This window comes from Rhamphochromis sp. 'chilingali' (assembly GCF_963969265.1).
Source record: "Rhamphochromis sp. 'chilingali' genome assembly, chromosome: 8".
Lineage (NCBI taxonomy): Eukaryota > Metazoa > Chordata > Actinopteri > Cichliformes > Cichlidae > Rhamphochromis > Rhamphochromis sp. 'chilingali'.
This window is the reverse complement of record NC_137935.1, coordinates 35,247,198-35,265,812: the sequence shown is the minus strand read 5'-3', so window position 1 is coordinate 35,265,812 and position 18,615 is coordinate 35,247,198. Positions and strand designations below refer to the sequence as shown.

Genomic DNA, 18,615 nt, shown 5'->3' with positions numbered 1-18,615 from the left:
GGGTCCTGCAGCAGCTCAGAGCTGTTTTGGCAGACCTGCACAGCATCAGGTGGTTTTAGTGTTTTGTCTAATAATACATACTTCCCCAGCTCACTTCTCTCTGGCTGAAATCATCCTAATCAAATGCTGTAGTGATTACTTGGAAAGTGGCTCTGCATAAATGCGGCTCCTGATGGAGAATGATTGGATACAACTAGAGATCTAGGCATCTGGAGAGGAGTCAGTAACGACTCTTGAAATGTCTCACACGAACATATCACAAAAGTTCTCTCTGCTCGATTGTGAGGTAACAGCAGAACTCAGAACTTCTATGCCTCATTCCACAGGAGCCAACGAAGAGGGTTTGTGATCGTCACCTTCTCTGTCACAGCACAGAGCACACACACCAGCTGACGGGGTGATAAATGATCTGTGATGCGGACAGACACACAGGCAGGCAGGTAGAGCAGAAAAAAAAGGTCAGGATTTGAATCTGTATTAAGAACATTGTCTAATATAGTATACATCCCAGCCTCCCCTGCTGGGTTTATATACATTTCCTGTCTGAAGAGGATGCCACAGCTTTACCTAGTTTCACCTTGTGAATCTTTTTTGGGAAAGAAGCGGGTGGTTTCAGATCTTTCAGCGGAAGTGATCATGCAGAGAAGATTGTGTGTGTGTGTGATGTGGGTTTACGGAGATATATATGTAGCTGGACAGATCGTATCGAGAGATGCAGTCAGAATGAGACGGACACGAAGAGGATGGTGCAGGGATGGAGGTGAAACGCAGCCCCACAGTGACGTACTGAAGATGCGCCGGGACAAAACTGGCACTTTCTGAGATGCGATATGAAATTCAGGCAATGATGAGGCCCCTGTTTTGGGTTTTTTTTCCATACAGACCACACATCAGGGGAAAAGTGAAGGAGTAACATACAGTGTTATAATTAGTCCGATGACCTGTGTAACCTCTATCAGCATGGGAACGTTGGGAACTCCAAATATGATCATGGATAATAGATTAGATTATAACATATTATAATATTCACATTCAGTTAGGCCATACCGGGTCACATCCAGCTCATACTCAAGAATGACAGTGTGTTCAAGGCAAATAGCACCCCACAGAGCTATAAGAAGAATTAAAGGTACTGTAAATGAAAATAGTTTAAAGCTTTTAAAATTAACTAAAACTATCAACATAATGTGAAGAAACAACTGACATGAAGTTGTCATTTATATCAGAAACATCTATGTGATGCGCTGCAGAGATATTAACTACATTTTAAAACATGTCTGGACTGTAATTTCTTTGTAATACTGGTTTGCACCACAAGAAGGTGTAGTGAGTCAGTGTAGTGACCAGGCTGCCCTGAGTCTAAGAAAAGGAGGAAAAGGCTGGTGTCTGCAATAGGAGTGATGGACGGGGGGGCTTAATGATGCACTTCAGTAATGTGACTGTACTCTTGACTCTGACCTGCAGCCCATGTACCATACCACCAGCTAATCTAACATGCATGTGTTTGGACACACCACAGGAAGGTTAAATACAAAGCTTCTTGCTGCTAGGCAACAGTGTTAGCCATTGAACCACCGCAGTGTCAGACTTCATGTTATTGTTTCATATTATGATTGTGAGTGAAATTTAAACTTAGCTTAATAGTGTAGGGGTTTGCACATTTGCCCAACAAGGGAAGGATCACTGGTGCAAAAAAATAGACAAAAAGCTTAGAAGTTGCATCAGGAAGGGTGACTGTTAAAAAAGTAAAAACTGTCAAATTAAGACGTGGTGCTTCCAGCTGTGGTGACCCCTTTTGAGTAAAGGAGCAGCTGAAAGAACCTTTTGGCTAACTGTGTTTACAGTAAGGATATTTAAAGGATCATATTGTAAGTTCAAGCCAAATAATTCTATTACTGACAGTAATCTTTTATTGTTATCTCAATGTGACTGACATACTATGACAAGGGCCATAAAAGTGTTATTAACTACTACTTATTTTACTTTTATTCAGATTTTGTACACTCTTTTTGAAAGAAAAGAAAAAGAAAAGAAACACAATGAGATTTCCAAAGCAGACTGTAGGTGTGTTTTCCTAGTCCAAGTTTGGCTCTTTTTACTTTCTGTGCACTTCTTTGCTCTCTTTTTCCGCACTCCCAACCAGTCATGTGGGTGGCTGATCCAGGCTCTGCTGGTGGAGTCTTCTTGTGAACAAGGAGTTCTTCTTTCCCACACTCACCAGCTCTCTGTTCATAGAGGAACATGACCTTGTTGGTGTTTTATCAACAAGCACCTTGAGATTAAATGATTTAAATTACATTTGTTAATACAGGTCTTTGTAATGTGCTCCACTGGTGTTCTGATAAACAAAACAACAGTAGCTGTGACCCTCTAATATAATACTTCCAAAGCAGTACTGTCAAAAGTCTACATTTCTGGTCTATATGCCTCAAATGACCTACCCTACCATCTTCCTGTTTGTTTTTCATCTGGGGGAGAGGGGATCTCAGCTTGATCGGGGGGGTGTCTTTTTCTCTAAAGCGTGGGATTCTGATCTGAAGCCAAATGTATCATGAGCTCTCTCAGCATCTTATCTGTTTTGGGTACACTGCAAGGCTTGCCTGTTCTATTTATTATTTTAAACCGGGGAGGGCGGCAAACCATGGGAAAGTAGTCCAGAAACATTTGTCCAAGCTGATGACACATCAGACGGAGGGCTATGATTGAAGATAGCCCTCAGGCTGATAAGTGTATAAATGTTTTCTACAATTGTGTGTGTTTGTCTGTTTCCTGTTCAGGGCAGAAAAACATTCCGCACAGACAGAGCTGGGCTGGGGTGGAGCAGTGAGCATGGGAGGAGATTATGAGCTCTATCAATTAGATCAACGGTTTCAAACCACGTGTAATGGAGAGCTGAGGGCATTGCTGCACCAGCTGTGTTAACTAATTAGCACACTTTCACTTAGAAAGGAGGAAATGGGCTGCTGCGTTGAGCTGGGTTGCCGCACAAACCTCTTGGGCCAATGTGGGAGGAAGTCTGATACCCAGATTGTGAGGGGTGGCCACAATAGCCTGGCGGTGTTTTTTTCCACCCTATTTGCATTATTTCTAAGTTTGTTTCCTGTAAGGAATTATAAAGTACATATGTAAGTAGCTAGAGGTGGACTATTTTTCTCTCACTGTCAACAAACAGTGTGAGAAAATACAATAATTTGTACTTGCGTGCGCCATTATACAGGCTACTGCAATCCTAGGCCTTTCCATTAACCGCTTTCCAAAGACAGTTATTTTGTGTGTTTGTTTTTTAAATGGCCAAGCTTCCAGTTATATTAACTGCTGTACAAACCACATTTGGTCATATGCATTACCATTTTTTTTCCCATCAGAAAGACCACCACCATACTCAAGTGATTTACTTGACTCTTATTTTGACCAATTAAAAGTCATTGCTAGCCAGTTACAACAATCCATCCAGTCTGAAGGACCCTTTGAGAGCTGGTTCCTGCACACTTATGCAGAGACCGAAATTACATGGAGAAACACTGAAGAAGCAGCCTGGCAGAGACTGGGTGCTGAAGCTGGCCGGTGATGAGATGCAGGTGGTCAGGCTGAAGGGCGGAAACACTAGCCCTCCACCCAAGAGCGGAGAAACCTCTGCTCAGTTCATCCTAGACCCAGAGTGTTACGGAGTCCAAAACACCATGAAACCAGTGCTGGACTATGACATGGACCTGCATTTGCCGTTGGAGCTGCAGCTGATGGAGCACTGCATAAAAATATGAAACTTTGACAGTTTTAAGGCCGGTTTCAGTTTTGATCCTGGTTTAGCAGTAAAAGATTCTGATATTTGAAATTCGTCAGACAGCAGCCTCAGAGGTCATGTGTCATCAGATCAAAAAAATTGATCCTTAGGGAACACCTCAGGGATCTATTTCGGTCCAGCTCTCCACCCATGCCAGCAGTCGGTATCAGTATAATGAGCGGTTTCTGTGCAAGTGGAAATCTGAGTGAAACTTTGCACCTCACTGTGATGTCGCCAACATTATTGAATCTTTAATATCACTAATTCACATTTGATTGGTGATTATATAACTTATTAAGACTGCCATTTTCTAAAACTGCTCCTGTAGGTTTTAGCAAAGGTTACTCACACAAATACCAGCATCAATGTTAGGGACTATTTGCAGCAGTGGATTAATACGCATACCAGAATATGGTGGCTTGATTTAAACAGACTCCAGTGGCTGGGCTTCTGTGTCAGGATTTAGCTGCTGCTAAAACAACCTTTTTCTACATTTAGTTTGCTACATCGCTAAAGTGTTGTACAATCCTACAATTTTCTTAGTAACTGAGGAAAGAAATTGCACTGACATGCTAAGATCCCTTAAGATGTCAGGCTGCATACTTCTTCAGGGAATTCATCAAATCCCATCCCAGAAAGGCATATCCATTACAAATAGAGATAAAGGATGTGAAAGGGGCAGAAACCAGACGAGAGCTATCCAGGCTGTTAACATGCCGTCTGTCACATTGAGGCCAGAGGCTGAAATTGCAGCTGCACACTGTCGATTGGAGAACACAGCGTGCTGCAAGTCTGTTTGCATTTTCATTGGAATTTGTCCAAAAGTCTGTAAAGTTGTAATTTAATGGATGCTTGATGAAAGGATTTTACGGGCAGCTCTGCTCACATGACATACTGGTCTCACCGCAACACATATCCAGTGTTTAGTCATGTCGGTGTATGTGAACTATCAGTGATCTGCTTGTTTTGCTGCATAGCCGCTTCCACATCGCTCACTTGAATGCGGTGCTGCTTCTTGCTGCTGCTTTCAGCATGTCACTCACGCCAGCATCCACCTGAAGGATCTGATTGATTCTAGTTCCCTTTACAAGGATCTTACTGTCTTTGCTCTACATTCCTTGTGAGGTGAGAATATTCCAAGTGACAAACCCTGTAGACCTGTGCAAGGCTGGAGAAGTGATAGTATAAATTTTTAACAAAAAAAAAAAGCCCCAAATTCTCAAGTTCTGGCTTGTTAAACTTAAATATAAGCTGCTTTAAACATTCAGCATCTTTAGAACAGGATTTTTTAGTTTTAACTGTATGAATCAGGGCTGAAAATATTTTCAGTCCCCTAATACAAATATCCAAGAAGGTCAGGACTAAAACGTAGGCTGTATAATGTAAATTTAAAAAGAAACGTGACTTGCAGTTCACTCAAACGGTTTCGACTGAATGTACAAAGACATGAGGAAACAAAACCTTACTGTAGTTTTGGTGGGATTAATTGGACATAATGAGACAAGGGGAAGCGAAACTAGAAACACTGACAAGAGAAACGGACCTTCAAAATAAAACAGGAAACACAGACAAAATTCTAAACACGCAAACTTAACACAGACTGGGGAGACAGAACATATGAACTTGAAATGTGGAACAGGAGAGCACAGAGGACACAAAATACTAGGGATAATCGCAAACAACTCAAAATAAACAAAACCACAGAATATTAATAAATTTAAACATAAACACGGAGTCAGACTCCGGGCCATGACAGATAGACAAAAACTCTCACAGTCACTGGAACATCTCTTGGACAGCTAAACAGAAATACACCTCACATCCAGAGTTTGAAAAACCAGAGTTTCAGGGACATGGAGGCAGAAGGTGGATATTCAAGAGAAGCAAACAAAACTAAACGGGAGAAGCACAAACCCATCAAGAGGCACTTAAATACACTATACTAACACTGTACAAAAGCAAGGATGTCAAACTCATTTTACTTCATGGGCCGCATACTTTGGCCATAAGTGGGCTGGATAAGTGAAACTCCCCTTTCTGTTAGTGAAAAGAAGTCTAACTACACATTTAATAGCTGTGATTTAGACTCTTAGAGCTTAAAGTGTAAGAAATAAATGTGTAAAATGAAGATATGAATGCCCTGTAATTGTAAATTGGAAAATGTATAGTATTTCTTCTTCTTTTTTTCCATTTTTTTACTTGAACCCACAGAGTAAAAAAACCAGGAATGTCATTTATTGTTTATCTATTACTTTTTTACAGTCTTTATTGTGATGTAAAACTTATGAGTAAATTGTTAAAAGTCTGTACATTTTCCAAACTTGCTCAGTGGGTCAGATTGGAGTCTTTGGTGGGACACCCCTGACATAAAGGGACAACATGGAAAATCATGGCATAGCATACTGATGCTAATTAAAAGAGCTGTTTCTTGCTATATGTGTATGGCCTTCATTGGCCTCGGGTTGTATATGTGACAGATATGACCTTTTTAGAGCAAGACCCCCAGAAAAAAACCCCAGCGATAGGATGCTGGTTCTGCTGACCCCACCATCACTGTGACAAAGACGGATGAACACATCACTCCAATACCAGAGACAGACAGCAGGTTCCCCTCCCCCACACAAATCAAACTAAAAATACATTCTGGCGACAGAAGACTTTCTGGAATGTATGGGATAGTGAGGAAAACATTTTTGGAGGTCTAAATTTGACCCACTGCTTTGCTTTAGGCTGCTCTGCCTTTGATGCCTCTCATGTCCCTCTGGTATGTGAGTAGATAAGCATACTCAGCTGTTGATGATAACAATTATATCTCACAGCTACTTGTTTCTCAGAAAACTTTGTGCTGCTCAGAGCTGAAGGTCTCATGTTCCATCGATGTAAACGCTCGTGGCACAAAGTTTTGGCAGTGGCACCACCATAGTGGCTGGTAGAAGCAGATTTACCTCCAGTGGGTTAATCCTCAATTAAATATCCTCCTTTGTGTGTGTCCCAGAACGTCACAACAATGTGTGTGTTATTTGCAAGCAATAATTGGTGCTGGCTGACGGCTTGTTTTCACTTGCAAGATGGCAAAATGAAACTTCTGATTAGTATTCTTCTTCCTTTTCACCCGACCCCAGATGAATTCTTTGTGCTCCGTTCATTATGTAATTCTCGACCAGGCAACCCGCTGGGTTTATTTTTAGCTGCATCCGTGCAGTTGGAGAGTATAAAGGTTTGGGTGATTTGATGCTCAATTGCAATTTTTTTAATTCAGCGCACTTTAGTTTCTTAAGCCTTAAATCCCTTCAGTGTGTCTGTCTCTCTGCTTGTGTGCCCCCAGATATCCCTTTAACCCCAGCCTGCTCTTTTTGTAGTTTCCATTAGCTTCCAATGTACTTGACCTTATGCAGTGTGGCCATATTGTTTTCTAGTTTTGAAGCTTATTTCAGACGTCTGAGACAGACAAGTGTGAGTTGGATGGTGGTTGGCAGAGATCTTTGGATGGTTGGATCTCATTAAGTAGCCGTGATACGACTTATCATGACTGAATATTAAATACAGTTTTCTCTGCCAGGGACTGCACAAGGACTTATTAGTGTCACTGATAGTTCTGGCCTTATGTTACTTTACATTTAAATCCAATGAGTTCCACACAGTGAGCTGGACAGACTTTAAATCAGGCAGAAAGAGTTTATAAGTGGAAAAAGTGGAATCTCAGTCAGTACTTGCACAGCCACAGACGATGTGAGTCACTGAGTTTGGAAATGAGGAAAGAAAGATTTATCCACTTTTGCCTTTTTTTATTCACACGTTGCCATTCTGTTGTTGTAAAAATTGTGAAGCTGCAGCACTTCTATGACTAATGGAGTCGGCTGATATAATGCTACACAATAACAATTATTTGTGGATAAATGGTCAGAAAGTGAATTATTTACAGAGTAAGAGTACTCAGACACGACCCCTATTTAGAGACACTGGACGTGCTGTGTGAAATTTACCTCAAAATGCAATTATTTGTAAATGTTTCAGTGTAAACATTCTAAATGTTTTCTGTGCCCTATTGTGAATAAAATATGGACTCATGAGATTTGCAAATCATTAATTAATCATTTCATTGTTTACATTTTGCAAAGCATCCAACGTTTTTGGAGTTCATAACTGACACAGAGCATCATTTTCTGTCTGTCTCCAGTCTGAAGGCAGTGCTGTCAGCCCCTCCATCCAGCGGGGCATTGGATCTTTCCGGCATCCCTCTGACAGCTCGGGACATGGAGCGTCTGTGTGCGCACCTGCAGCGCTACGCGTCTACTCTGATCAGCCTGGAGCTGGGCTTCACTGAGCTCACAGACGAGGCTTTCCTCCTGCTGCTCCCCACACTGGCCTCTCTCCCACACCTGGAGACTCTGGCACTGAACGGAAACAGGCTGACCAGAGCGATTCTGAAGGAGCTGACAGATGCCCTGAAGGTCAGAAAGTCAGATATCAATGTTTTCATACAGTGCTTTTACTATTTTATATACTCAGATCCCTCAGATGTTAGGAGTGTCTGAAGCTGCTTACTATATACTTCTATTTGACAAAGGAAACTCCAGAAAAGTGGAAACTGTTGCTTAAACCAAAATAAATTTAGTTTTGAGCCTTTGATAGCGCTACAATATAAAATTCAAGTCACTAATAATCCTTTTTGCAAAGTATTTTTCACTAGTGTTCAGTGCTGAAATCAGTCTTCCAGTAGTTCCTGAATGATTCCAGGTTTCCACCTTAACAACTAAGGCTTTTTATCACTTAGCTAGAGCAGCTTGGTTTTTCTTTCTTCAAAACATGGGTAAATAATATCTGAGAGAAAGTGACAAATCAAAAAATATTTTCTGTGATCTAATCTGATGTTAGTTTTTATTTGTTTCTTTCTTTGAAATTTATACTAACAGACTGACCAATTTGAGGATTTTAGCTTGATTTGTTGCATTTATATTGAAAATACCTATTGAACATAGTGCTTATACTGCAACATGGGAATATTGTTTTCCTCAGGATCCGGGCAGTTTTCCAAGCGTGACATGGATTGACCTGGGCAACAATGTGGATATTTTCTCCCTGCCGCAGCCCTTCCTGGTCAGCCTGAGGAAGCGCTGTCCCAAGCAAGGCAACCTGCCCACCATCCAGGAGTTTGGAGAGAGCCAGGCCAGCGACCCCCCTGAAAGGCTACGGGGTCTTGGGGAAGAGGAGGAAACAGACGACACCAACCGGACTGAGAGCATGGGCGAGCTCCGTTCGGAAGTAGAGGAAGAGCTGGATGGAGAGATGGAGATAGAGGAGATGATGGAAGAGCTGCTGGACTTTGACAGGGAGGTACAAGGGAAGGAGGATGAGGAGGAGAGCATGTGGACAGTAGGGGAGCACAGGAAAGGAGGGGCGAGGAGGAGAAAGAGGGGAGGGGATGAGGAGGAGGAGGAGAAGAAGGAGAGGGTGGTGCAGAGGAGAGAGGAGCGCCCAAGGAGGAGGACAAGGGCAGTGATGGCAGAGTACGAGGATGACACACAGAGCTGTTCGAGCCAGTCGCAACACTCATCTGGGGCAGTGGAGCCAATGAGAGTCGAGGAAGACGAGTTTACCGACCAATCAGAACACTTTACCTGATCGGTCCCCACTACTCGGTTTATGTTTTACTTCCTGTGTCTACTTCTACATGGAAGGGGGCGAGAGAATTCTGTGGCTAAAAATGCTGCAGTGCTGCATAAATGTGCCACTCGATGTCCCTCCCCTGATCTGATTTGTGACCAATCACAGCTTCAGACGATGACGAAGTGGCTGCTGAACTGAAACTCAAGCCAATCCCCAGCAGGAAGTGTGTTTTACCTTAGCTGTCTGTTGTTTAAAGTACTAATAGACCACAGATGCTATTGCATAGTATAGACTGATAAATTATATCGGACGAGGCTTTCATGTATAGAATGTTAATCTATATTCAGGTCCTTCCTCCTTGTAATCCCAGTAATACCTACATGTGCCTGTAACACGTCCCATTCCTGGTTAAAAGAAAAAGTAATCAGGGCCTTTATAAGGAAATGTTTTTGCCAAAAACTACAAGTGGAACTGTGTAAAAGGCCCACGTGGGTCAAAGGCCAGCCTGATGGATCGGAAGATCTCCTTTGTAGAATCCAGTTGCTGCTTAAGAAATGTGATGTGAAATTTGATGAAGGTGAAATTAGTAAGCTAAAAAACCACCCTGATAATAGCTAGAGCAATGAGTGACTCTGGAAGAAGAAGCTCCTGTTTCCAAGGCTATGCAAGGGAGAATGGGTAACGATGAGCCAGCTTTTACTTGAGTCAACCTTTAGCTAAGAGGAGTAATAACTTCAGGAAATTATATCTCGCCTGAAAACTTATCAGACGTAGCTAACTCAACTAAACAACAAGATATTTCATCTCAAAATGTGGGAAGTTGAGCTTAAAACAGATGATGATCCATCTGAGAAAATAGTAACAAACCATTCTTCTAACCCTACGTGTAATTATTTAGAATTAGATCTCAACTCCCGGTTATTAAATAGACATTACAGCTTTTTTTGTCTATAGTGCTAAAAGATGAAGATACTCCGCTGTCCCTCTTAAGGAAAAGCTTAAATTGGATGAAAGCTTTGTTGCTTTGAGGGTATTTTCATTGTTTTTCATTTTCACTGTCATGACAAAAAGTTTTGGAGGTGGCACAACAAATTTATTAAGTTTTTGAAACATATTAAATCTTTATAATGGTTCTTCACTGTATCAAAGAAACATGAAAAATAAACTAAATAAAAAATGAAGCAAATGAAAACAAACCCAGATCTGTTGGCCTCAACTGTACAATATCAACTTTTGCATTAAAAGTTAACAACATTTAACATAAAACACCAATATAGTCAAAAATATAGTAAAAAAACAAACAAACAACAACTCTGTTTAAGATAAAATATTCCTGTGCCCCATACAGATAGTTATAAAATCACTGGTTTAATTAACACATATCTACACCAATCAAACTCTAAACACAGCATAACCGATATAATGATCAAAACTCTACTAAACTGAGGATTTGATCCATTACCTGCATCTTTATGATTGTTATTTCAGAAGTAATAGCTAAATGCATAACTCTTGGTATGCAGGATGAAGTAGAGTAAACTTAATCTAATGTAAGAAAACCTCAAAACTATAATAAATTAGGTTAAATTAACTACTGGCTCATCTTATCCCTTTGTCCCCTGCAGTGGATAGAAGTGTTAACCTCATTGCCATGCGTCCCAAAGCCAAGTGCTGAAATATTTAGTAGCCTTTTTCCTCATAATCCAGGTCATGCTTCACACTGCGGCGCTGTACACTAGAGTGCATCACACGCTTACAGTGCTGTGTTTGTATATAGGTCGCTGCTATGCTGTACGCTGGGTTACAACACAATATCCTTATACAGTATGTAGCTCTCACCTGGCTTGTGCATTCTCTCCATGTGTCACTTATAATCCCTGCAAAGCTTTAATAAACTGTATTTTTAGATGTACAGTACATATATATATGTACTGTACTGTACATATATATATATATATATAAACTAATCATTTTTATCTGACAGATTTTTTAGATTGTAGATTAGCTACTTCACAAGTACTATCACTGAATTCAAGAATTTGTATATTTTAAGGGGTTTGCAGTAGCAGTATTCATGTTTGTGAATAACTCTTGAAGGAAGAGCTGACCCAGTTTAATGACTGTCTGATCACTGAAGACAGAGTCTGTCCAGGTAAGGAATATTACACTGGAGCAAAGTAAATGTCACCTTAAAACAGTCAAAATTGCAAACTTTTTTTTTCTCTCACACCGTGGCCCTAGGTGCTAATACGCTCACCTTTGGAGCTGTTTATGTGTGTATCATAGCAAATGAAGGCTTTTTGTGATGTACTGCTTTGCAACATCATCATAAATTAGCATAAACACAGCTGGATGCATTACAGAGCTATCTTGAATCACTAGCTAACAGCAGGGGTCTGCATAATAACAGAAACCCTGCCAAAGATATAGAACTGGCTGCGCTAGTCACAAAAAAAACCTCTATTGTAATTCTTTTTTTTAATTATTATTTGTAGAGTTGTTCAATTGAAAGGCTTTGAGAAGTGAGAGAGGCTAACACTGATGTTGTTATGAGACTGTGCTGAAGCTCTGATGAACAGAAAGCATGTGGACAGTAAAGCATGAAAGGAAAGGGCCTGATCCCAGTTTCCAAACGAATAACCTTTGAAGCCTGTCCCTCTAAGGGCGTGAGGCCTTAATGTAGACCTAATTGTTTTTCCCTAGTGTCCCTATTGCCTACATACAAGTTTTAAAGATGAGGTCAGAGTATGCAGACCCTTTCCAAAAACTTAGAATATCATGGAAAAGTTTATTTATTTCCATAATTCCATTCAAAACGTTAAGCTTTCAGGATTATAGATTCAGATCCCGCAACTTAAACCATTTCAAGTACTTAGTTGTTTATTTGTACGTTTGTAAATTTGGGCTGATGTCTTCATAGTATTCTAATTTTTTGAAATCATGTTTTCATGGATTTCATGAGCTGGAAGCCCAAATTATGTACAAATAAACAACTAAGTACTTGAAATTGTTTAAGTTGTGGGCCCTGAATCTATAATCTATGAAAGTTTAACGTTTTGAATGGAATTATGGAAATAAATAAACTTTTCCATGATATTCTAAGTTTTTGGAAAGGGATTTACTCATATTTACAGATATTTACAGCTCACGTTTCACACTGCTTTAAACACTCAGTTTTAGATCAATTTTTCTACTCTTGGTTCTGTATGTGTATTAGAGTGGATACCCCTTGTATGGTCATCTCAGGCACAGTTCTGATGTGAGCACAAAGGTCCCACCTTGTTGTTTAGATCTTCTATTGTTATCTCAGAAAAATGAACTGAGTAGCTACACCAAGACCCAGGATGTTATGGCTTAGTCACACTGGTCATTTAGTGATTGTATGAAATCTTTTTGCATTCGGTGACCAGCTGCAAGTTACTTTGATCATCAGCTGGTCTCCCAGAGACTAAGCACACAACATCCTCAACATCTGGGTAAATGCTTTCGATCATAGGGCGACTGCACAGGTTGCCTGATGGGAGGCAACCTGTCTCCAAGTAATCAAAGTCCAATTCAGACTGGTTGCAAATAGACATCTATTTTTTAAATACAGGAAGAGAACACATTACAAGATTACGATCTGAGTCACTCTGGACCAATGAGTGAAACTCATGTGTAATGCATTTTGTTGCAATAAGGGACTTGACTCAGCTGGTTGCCAACTAGTAACCAGATATTACTGTGGTTGAACTGCTGTCCTGCAGCAACTGCATCTCGATCTGTTTCTGAATTTCTGGTTCAAACCTGTGAGGTACTGGCTGAACTCTGAAGCTAATGTGAATTTCTGTTTAAGGTGAAGGTCTGTGTATGTAAACAGCAACAGAATTGACATTTTCACTAATCTATCACCGTTGTTTGCTGTATTATCACAAACAGATTGCATGTAATTGCCAACTTGACCCCATTCAGTCTCAATCTGATAACAGACTGACTCCATTTTATTGCTGTTTTATCGCAGCGCTAAAATAGCTGCAGGTTCAGGTGATTCTAACATAAGAGTAAATGATACTTTTTCTCATCCAAAATGTTTTAGCAGATTAATTAATACTGATACAGATGAAAAAAAAAAAGCAGTGCCAAATTTCGCCAAATGGATAGAGCATTTAGAGAATACCCCACTGACACCTGAAACTGTGTCCAACTCAATATGAAGGCTTGATATGACCTGTGCAGCTTCCTTCTGGAAAAAAACAGAATCAAATCAGAACTGAATCAACAGCAGTTTCAACAATAAAAGATTTAGGTGTCTTATTAGAGACAAAAAAGAGGCTAATGTAGTCTTTAGAAGCTCATTCCCTCTGATTCTGCACCCCTAGTATTTCTTATTTTTAAATCTTTAGCCTTCAGACCTAACAGGTGGCGACTCGAGGGGCATCACCTGAGGACACATATGCAAACCTTAGCGGTTGAAAATAGAAGCCAAAAACCGCATTTACCACATTTCCTGGAGTGACCACTGGTTCTAAACATAAATAAATCCCACTGCCCCCCATGTTAAACTTTACCTCAGAATTAAGCATGTTTATAGCCTGGTATGGAAACATTTTGGTCTGTACAGATACTCATTTGGATCTGACTAAGGCTTAAAGTTGGTGGCTGCTAAATGTACTATAGTTGATAGCTTCCTGCTAATCATCACTTTACCTAATTCCACTTCCTGAATTGGACCTCTTTACCATGTTTGTGCTGTTAATGTCTTTTCTGGAAGTTATTGAGTTGCTGTGTGGCGCAAAGAGTGACATCCAAGACACGAATGCAGTTTGCCTATTATGTTAGCTACCATTGCTGATAACTTAACTCATAACTAAACCGCCACCCGCTCGTCATTCCTGGCTCTAAAAATGTGGCACAGCTAGAGCCAAAATGCAAATGTTGAGGTTTTAAAATGCAGAGTGTGGAAACCAGTGGGTGAAGTCACCGGTGACCATGTCCATCTTTTATATAGAGGTCTATGGCCTTTATTACTGAAGCCAAATAAAAGCCCCAAGACCTGTACACAGATATAAGTGTATAAAACAAGTGCATCTTCCCTTTAATACTCACCAGGAGCTTTTACTGTAAGACAAGAAACTAATGAAAAGCATTGAAATAAGCAAATTCAGCCATTTAGCAATTTACCTCATACCATAGTGTGTTCAGCAGTAATAACATGATACTTATAGGTAACCAACATGTCACACAAGCTGCTAGCTGCTCCCTTTTACTACATTAATACAACATAGGCTGTAAAAATTCAGTGGTAAATCAGTGGAATCTAATTACAAAGAGAAGCATCCCTTTAATGCATCTTTACAAGGAGCTAGTATTCCATTGTCCCTGTAAAACCACTTTAACCAACAGCGCGTTAATACGAACCCTTTAAACAGAGGCAGATGTAAAGCATGTGACACTGAACTCACACTGTTGAAGTCCGTCCTTGAGAGCCACATTGAACTTATTTTTAGCAATTCTCTGTATAGAGTGTCAAATATTGATTGTTGTACAGTGAGTTCAGTTTGTGGTATGTAAAGCATCCACTGGCTTTGTGTACCACTCGTGGTTTGGACTCCATTCTTGGGGTAAGAGTCTTGCTGAAGCTTGCGAATTTACATTGGCTGAAACATGTCTTTGACTGACTGCAGGAGAGAGATATGTACATCATTTTGTCTGCTTTTATGTTGAGGTCATGGGAAATCAAAGCAAAGGGAAATCAAATTAAGCTGATATGCTCATTTGAAGTATTTGAATATATACATATGTAAAGATTCTTCAAACTTGCTTGTCAGAAACTCTCATATTGTTCAGCTTTACTTTCTTCAGCCCTGAGTAAGCAAACTGGTTGAAATTGTGGCCATATGTCTATAGTTTGGTGATTTGTCCTTCCCCTTGCTCTGTACAACTATCTACTCATTGCCACGTGCAGCATGACCTGTCCTTTTGATGCAAACTGTGGTTTTCAGCTTGTGGAGCTATAAATGTTTCCAGTGACAAGACGATGTGAAGTCCATGCGTACGTCTTGTCCAAGGACTCTTGCTGCTTTATTGTGAGTTGTAAAAAGAAACATGGAAATTTGAATTTGAAGGTATGGGTGTCTGTAGCCTTGAATCGTTTATGATTCTTTCCTCAGTATCAGTTTTTCTGTCTATAGCATATACCTCTATGATATTCTCCATGTTCCATTTGTCCCAAAGTTTCTTTGTTTTCATGCCACTTTATCACGGTGATCCTTTTAAAGGAAAACTCATTCATTTCATTCAAATTTAAGATGAAATTGTAAAACCTGATTGTCTGCTGTTTTGCCATGGATCTTATCAATAAATTCTCTGAAGGGAAAAACCCTGCCTTACTCTTACGTTTGTGTTTTCCTCATGTGTTCATGTGTTAGCTACAGCAAATATTTGTAGGACACATCATACATACATCTGACGCTATAATACTATAGCATATTAACATGTGGATAACTGTTATCTGTGCTTCTTAAAGTGATTTATATTATAAACAGTCATCAAATGATGTGCCAGCAGAACAACAGGAAAAACAATGGGCTTGTTATAAACTCTTTCTTGTTATCAAGTCATTAACAGCCAAGTCTTTACTAAATGGTCATGGCTTTTCCCCTGACAGATGAATTTATACTTGCATATTAATAAATTCACAAAATACATGTTCTAATAACTCATTTGATATGCATCTATAATGATCCAAAAACACAGCATGGTGCAGTTGTAAACAAATGTATTCTATCATATGTCTGGGTTAGGGTTAGCAAGTGCACTGTGGTGGATTAAAAGGTAATAAATGACACTATAATAAAATCCATTTGTGTCAGCATCCTGAAATTGTTTTAACAAAGCTAGCGTTTTGCTTCCAAGGAGCAAAAGATAGCAAAAGGGAACAGATTTATAACATTTTAAAAGTGGTCTTGAGCAATAGTTCTCCAGGTTTTCTGGTGGTCTTTCAGATTTTTCTTTGGACATTGACTGCTTTTTCACCCATTTTCAGTCCAGTCCTTGAAACTTACCATTCTCAGAGGAATGTGTTTTGTTCTTTAAACCACTTAACACTGACCTGTAAGTCATGCATAAAGAAAGCACCTGTCTCTAGGAATGAACTAGTGCAGTGTCTACACCTTATTTGCTCTAATTTCTTTAGTTGACCCAATGAAAAAAGCCAAAATAATAACTCAGTTTGACAGGCATGAAATAGTATTTTTGCACTAACGTGGAGATTTCCAAAAGACTTGGTGTATCTCGGTGTGTTGTGCAGTGTGACCTTAAAAATATGAGGAAACCTTACAAGTGGAAGACATAAGGAGAAGTGGCAAAACATTGCTGAAGCAGTGTGGGATCATCTTAACATAGACCAGAACAAAAGGCATCCAGCATCCAAAGAAGAGCTTTGAATGTCCTTCAAGAAGCCTGGAGAATTGTTCCTGAAGTCTACTTAAAGGCCGACAAGAAATCGGCCTTAGAGAGTTCAGACTGTGTTGAATCATACCAAACATTGACTTTCAAGCTTGTTATAATTGTACAGACTGATTTTGACTTATATGCTGTATTTTTTTATTTATGTCTGCACATTTCAATCAGTCTTTGTACTCATTTCCCATTTTCTTCACAAAACACAAAGAAACGGGAAGAGGTGGCTCAAGAGCTTTTGCACAGTAATGTACTGTAGCTTTAAATTATAACATTATATAAAAGTTGAAGAGACATTTGCTTTGCCAATCAATTCTTTTTAAAAACAATGCCTATTTTGTATTTCATATCTTTTTGGCTGATAGTGGAGATAATTTCCCATGTGTCCAGGCGTCAGACACTAAGTGACACCACCAATCAGAGGTCCTGTGTCCATGTCCTAAGAGGCCAGAATTATACTGGTGGCATAAGTGGGATCTGTTGTCCATCTGCAGCCTGTTAAGACTCAAACATCCAACCCAAAAGGCTGTTTGAACTATGTTTTGTGGACAGCTGAGAACAAGTTGAACTTTTTTTTGCATCACCACTAAATGTGAGGACATCTACCTCACATTTGAAACTGCCTTCTGTTCCAGCTCCTCTACCACCCCAACATCCCCCTTTAGGCATTAGGGGATGTTTCCTATCACTCCCCAATTTTACATTACATTATTGTAGGGGTGATGCACGTGGAGTCCAAATCCTCACTGTATTCTGCTAAGGTAATAAGTCAGTCATTTCAAAATGTGAGTCTTGTAATTCCCAGTAGAGTTGAGGCTCTGTGGACATGGAGATAATTATACATTTAGATTAAATGGTAAATGGTATAGTGGCAAACAAACAGTAGAACAGAGTAATTTTTTTTCAGTCCCCTCTCCTCTTCCTGTTAAAAGGCAGTTTTTCCTTTCCACTGTCACCAGCTGCTTACTCATAAGGGGTCATTTGATTATTAGGTTTTTTCTCTATATTACTGTAGGGTTTGTTTGTTTGTTTTCTGTTTTATATAGCACCAAATCACAAAAACAGTTGCCTCAAGGTGCTTTATATTATAAGGTATAAAACATATATTCTGTACATTCCTGTGTTTCTTGAGGAGAAACACGGGAATATACATGGAATACACAGACAAAGGCTGTAATCAGCTTTTATTTTATCATTGTTTTCTGCGTGATGCAATACTCCAGATTTGCTTTACCTCAGTATTTACAGCGATCAAGTGTTTATGTTGGTGGTACACATAGAACATGACCTGCTTTCTTCTGTGGTTACATTTGGTTGCAGAATGAAGCTCTCTTATCCACAGAAAACTTAGCAGGTAGAATTTACTTTAACTACTCTCACTGGAGTACCGAAGCTTGACATTTAGGTGTGAGAACCGGTATATTGACAGGATTTTGAAGTCTTTGAGTGACACCTAGCGGCCAATATTACAAAATGCATCTAATCTATTTTATGTTCACTTGGTTAAGATGAAAAGATATGAAGTTATTTACTTTACTGTGTGAGAAAGAACTTAAGCGTTGGTTAGCATAACGCTCTGCGCTCGGTGCAGCAGTGGGGTATAAGCTTTGGCTTTCACAACCCACCACCATAAAACACAAGACAAAGTTAGCCCGAGCAGGAAAAGCGCTTTCGTGACCATCGCCACAATATAACTTTAAAAATGTTTAATTTCTGTAAGAAAACACGCACGAATAAGCGACATGGCATCGTATGATAAGCTCCTCTAAATGTTGTAAGTAATTTCG

The 18,615-nt window shown here is 39.8% G+C and overlaps 1 protein-coding gene across 1 annotated transcript in view; it reads left to right on the top strand.

Moving 5' to 3' along the window:
• Positions 1–12,162, top strand: part of lrrc75a (leucine rich repeat containing 75A) — a 74,110-nt gene extending 61,948 nt beyond the window's left edge. Inside the window, exons 4-5 of the mRNA XM_080889628.1 lie at positions 7,959–8,232; positions 8,798–12,162. Of these exons, the coding sequence (XP_080745754.1) occupies positions 7,959–8,232; positions 8,798–9,403 (880 nt within the window). The 3' untranslated portion in view covers positions 9,404–12,162. The remainder of the gene's footprint in view (positions 1–7,958; positions 8,233–8,797) is intronic.
• Positions 12,163–18,615: the final 6,453 nt, after the last annotated feature.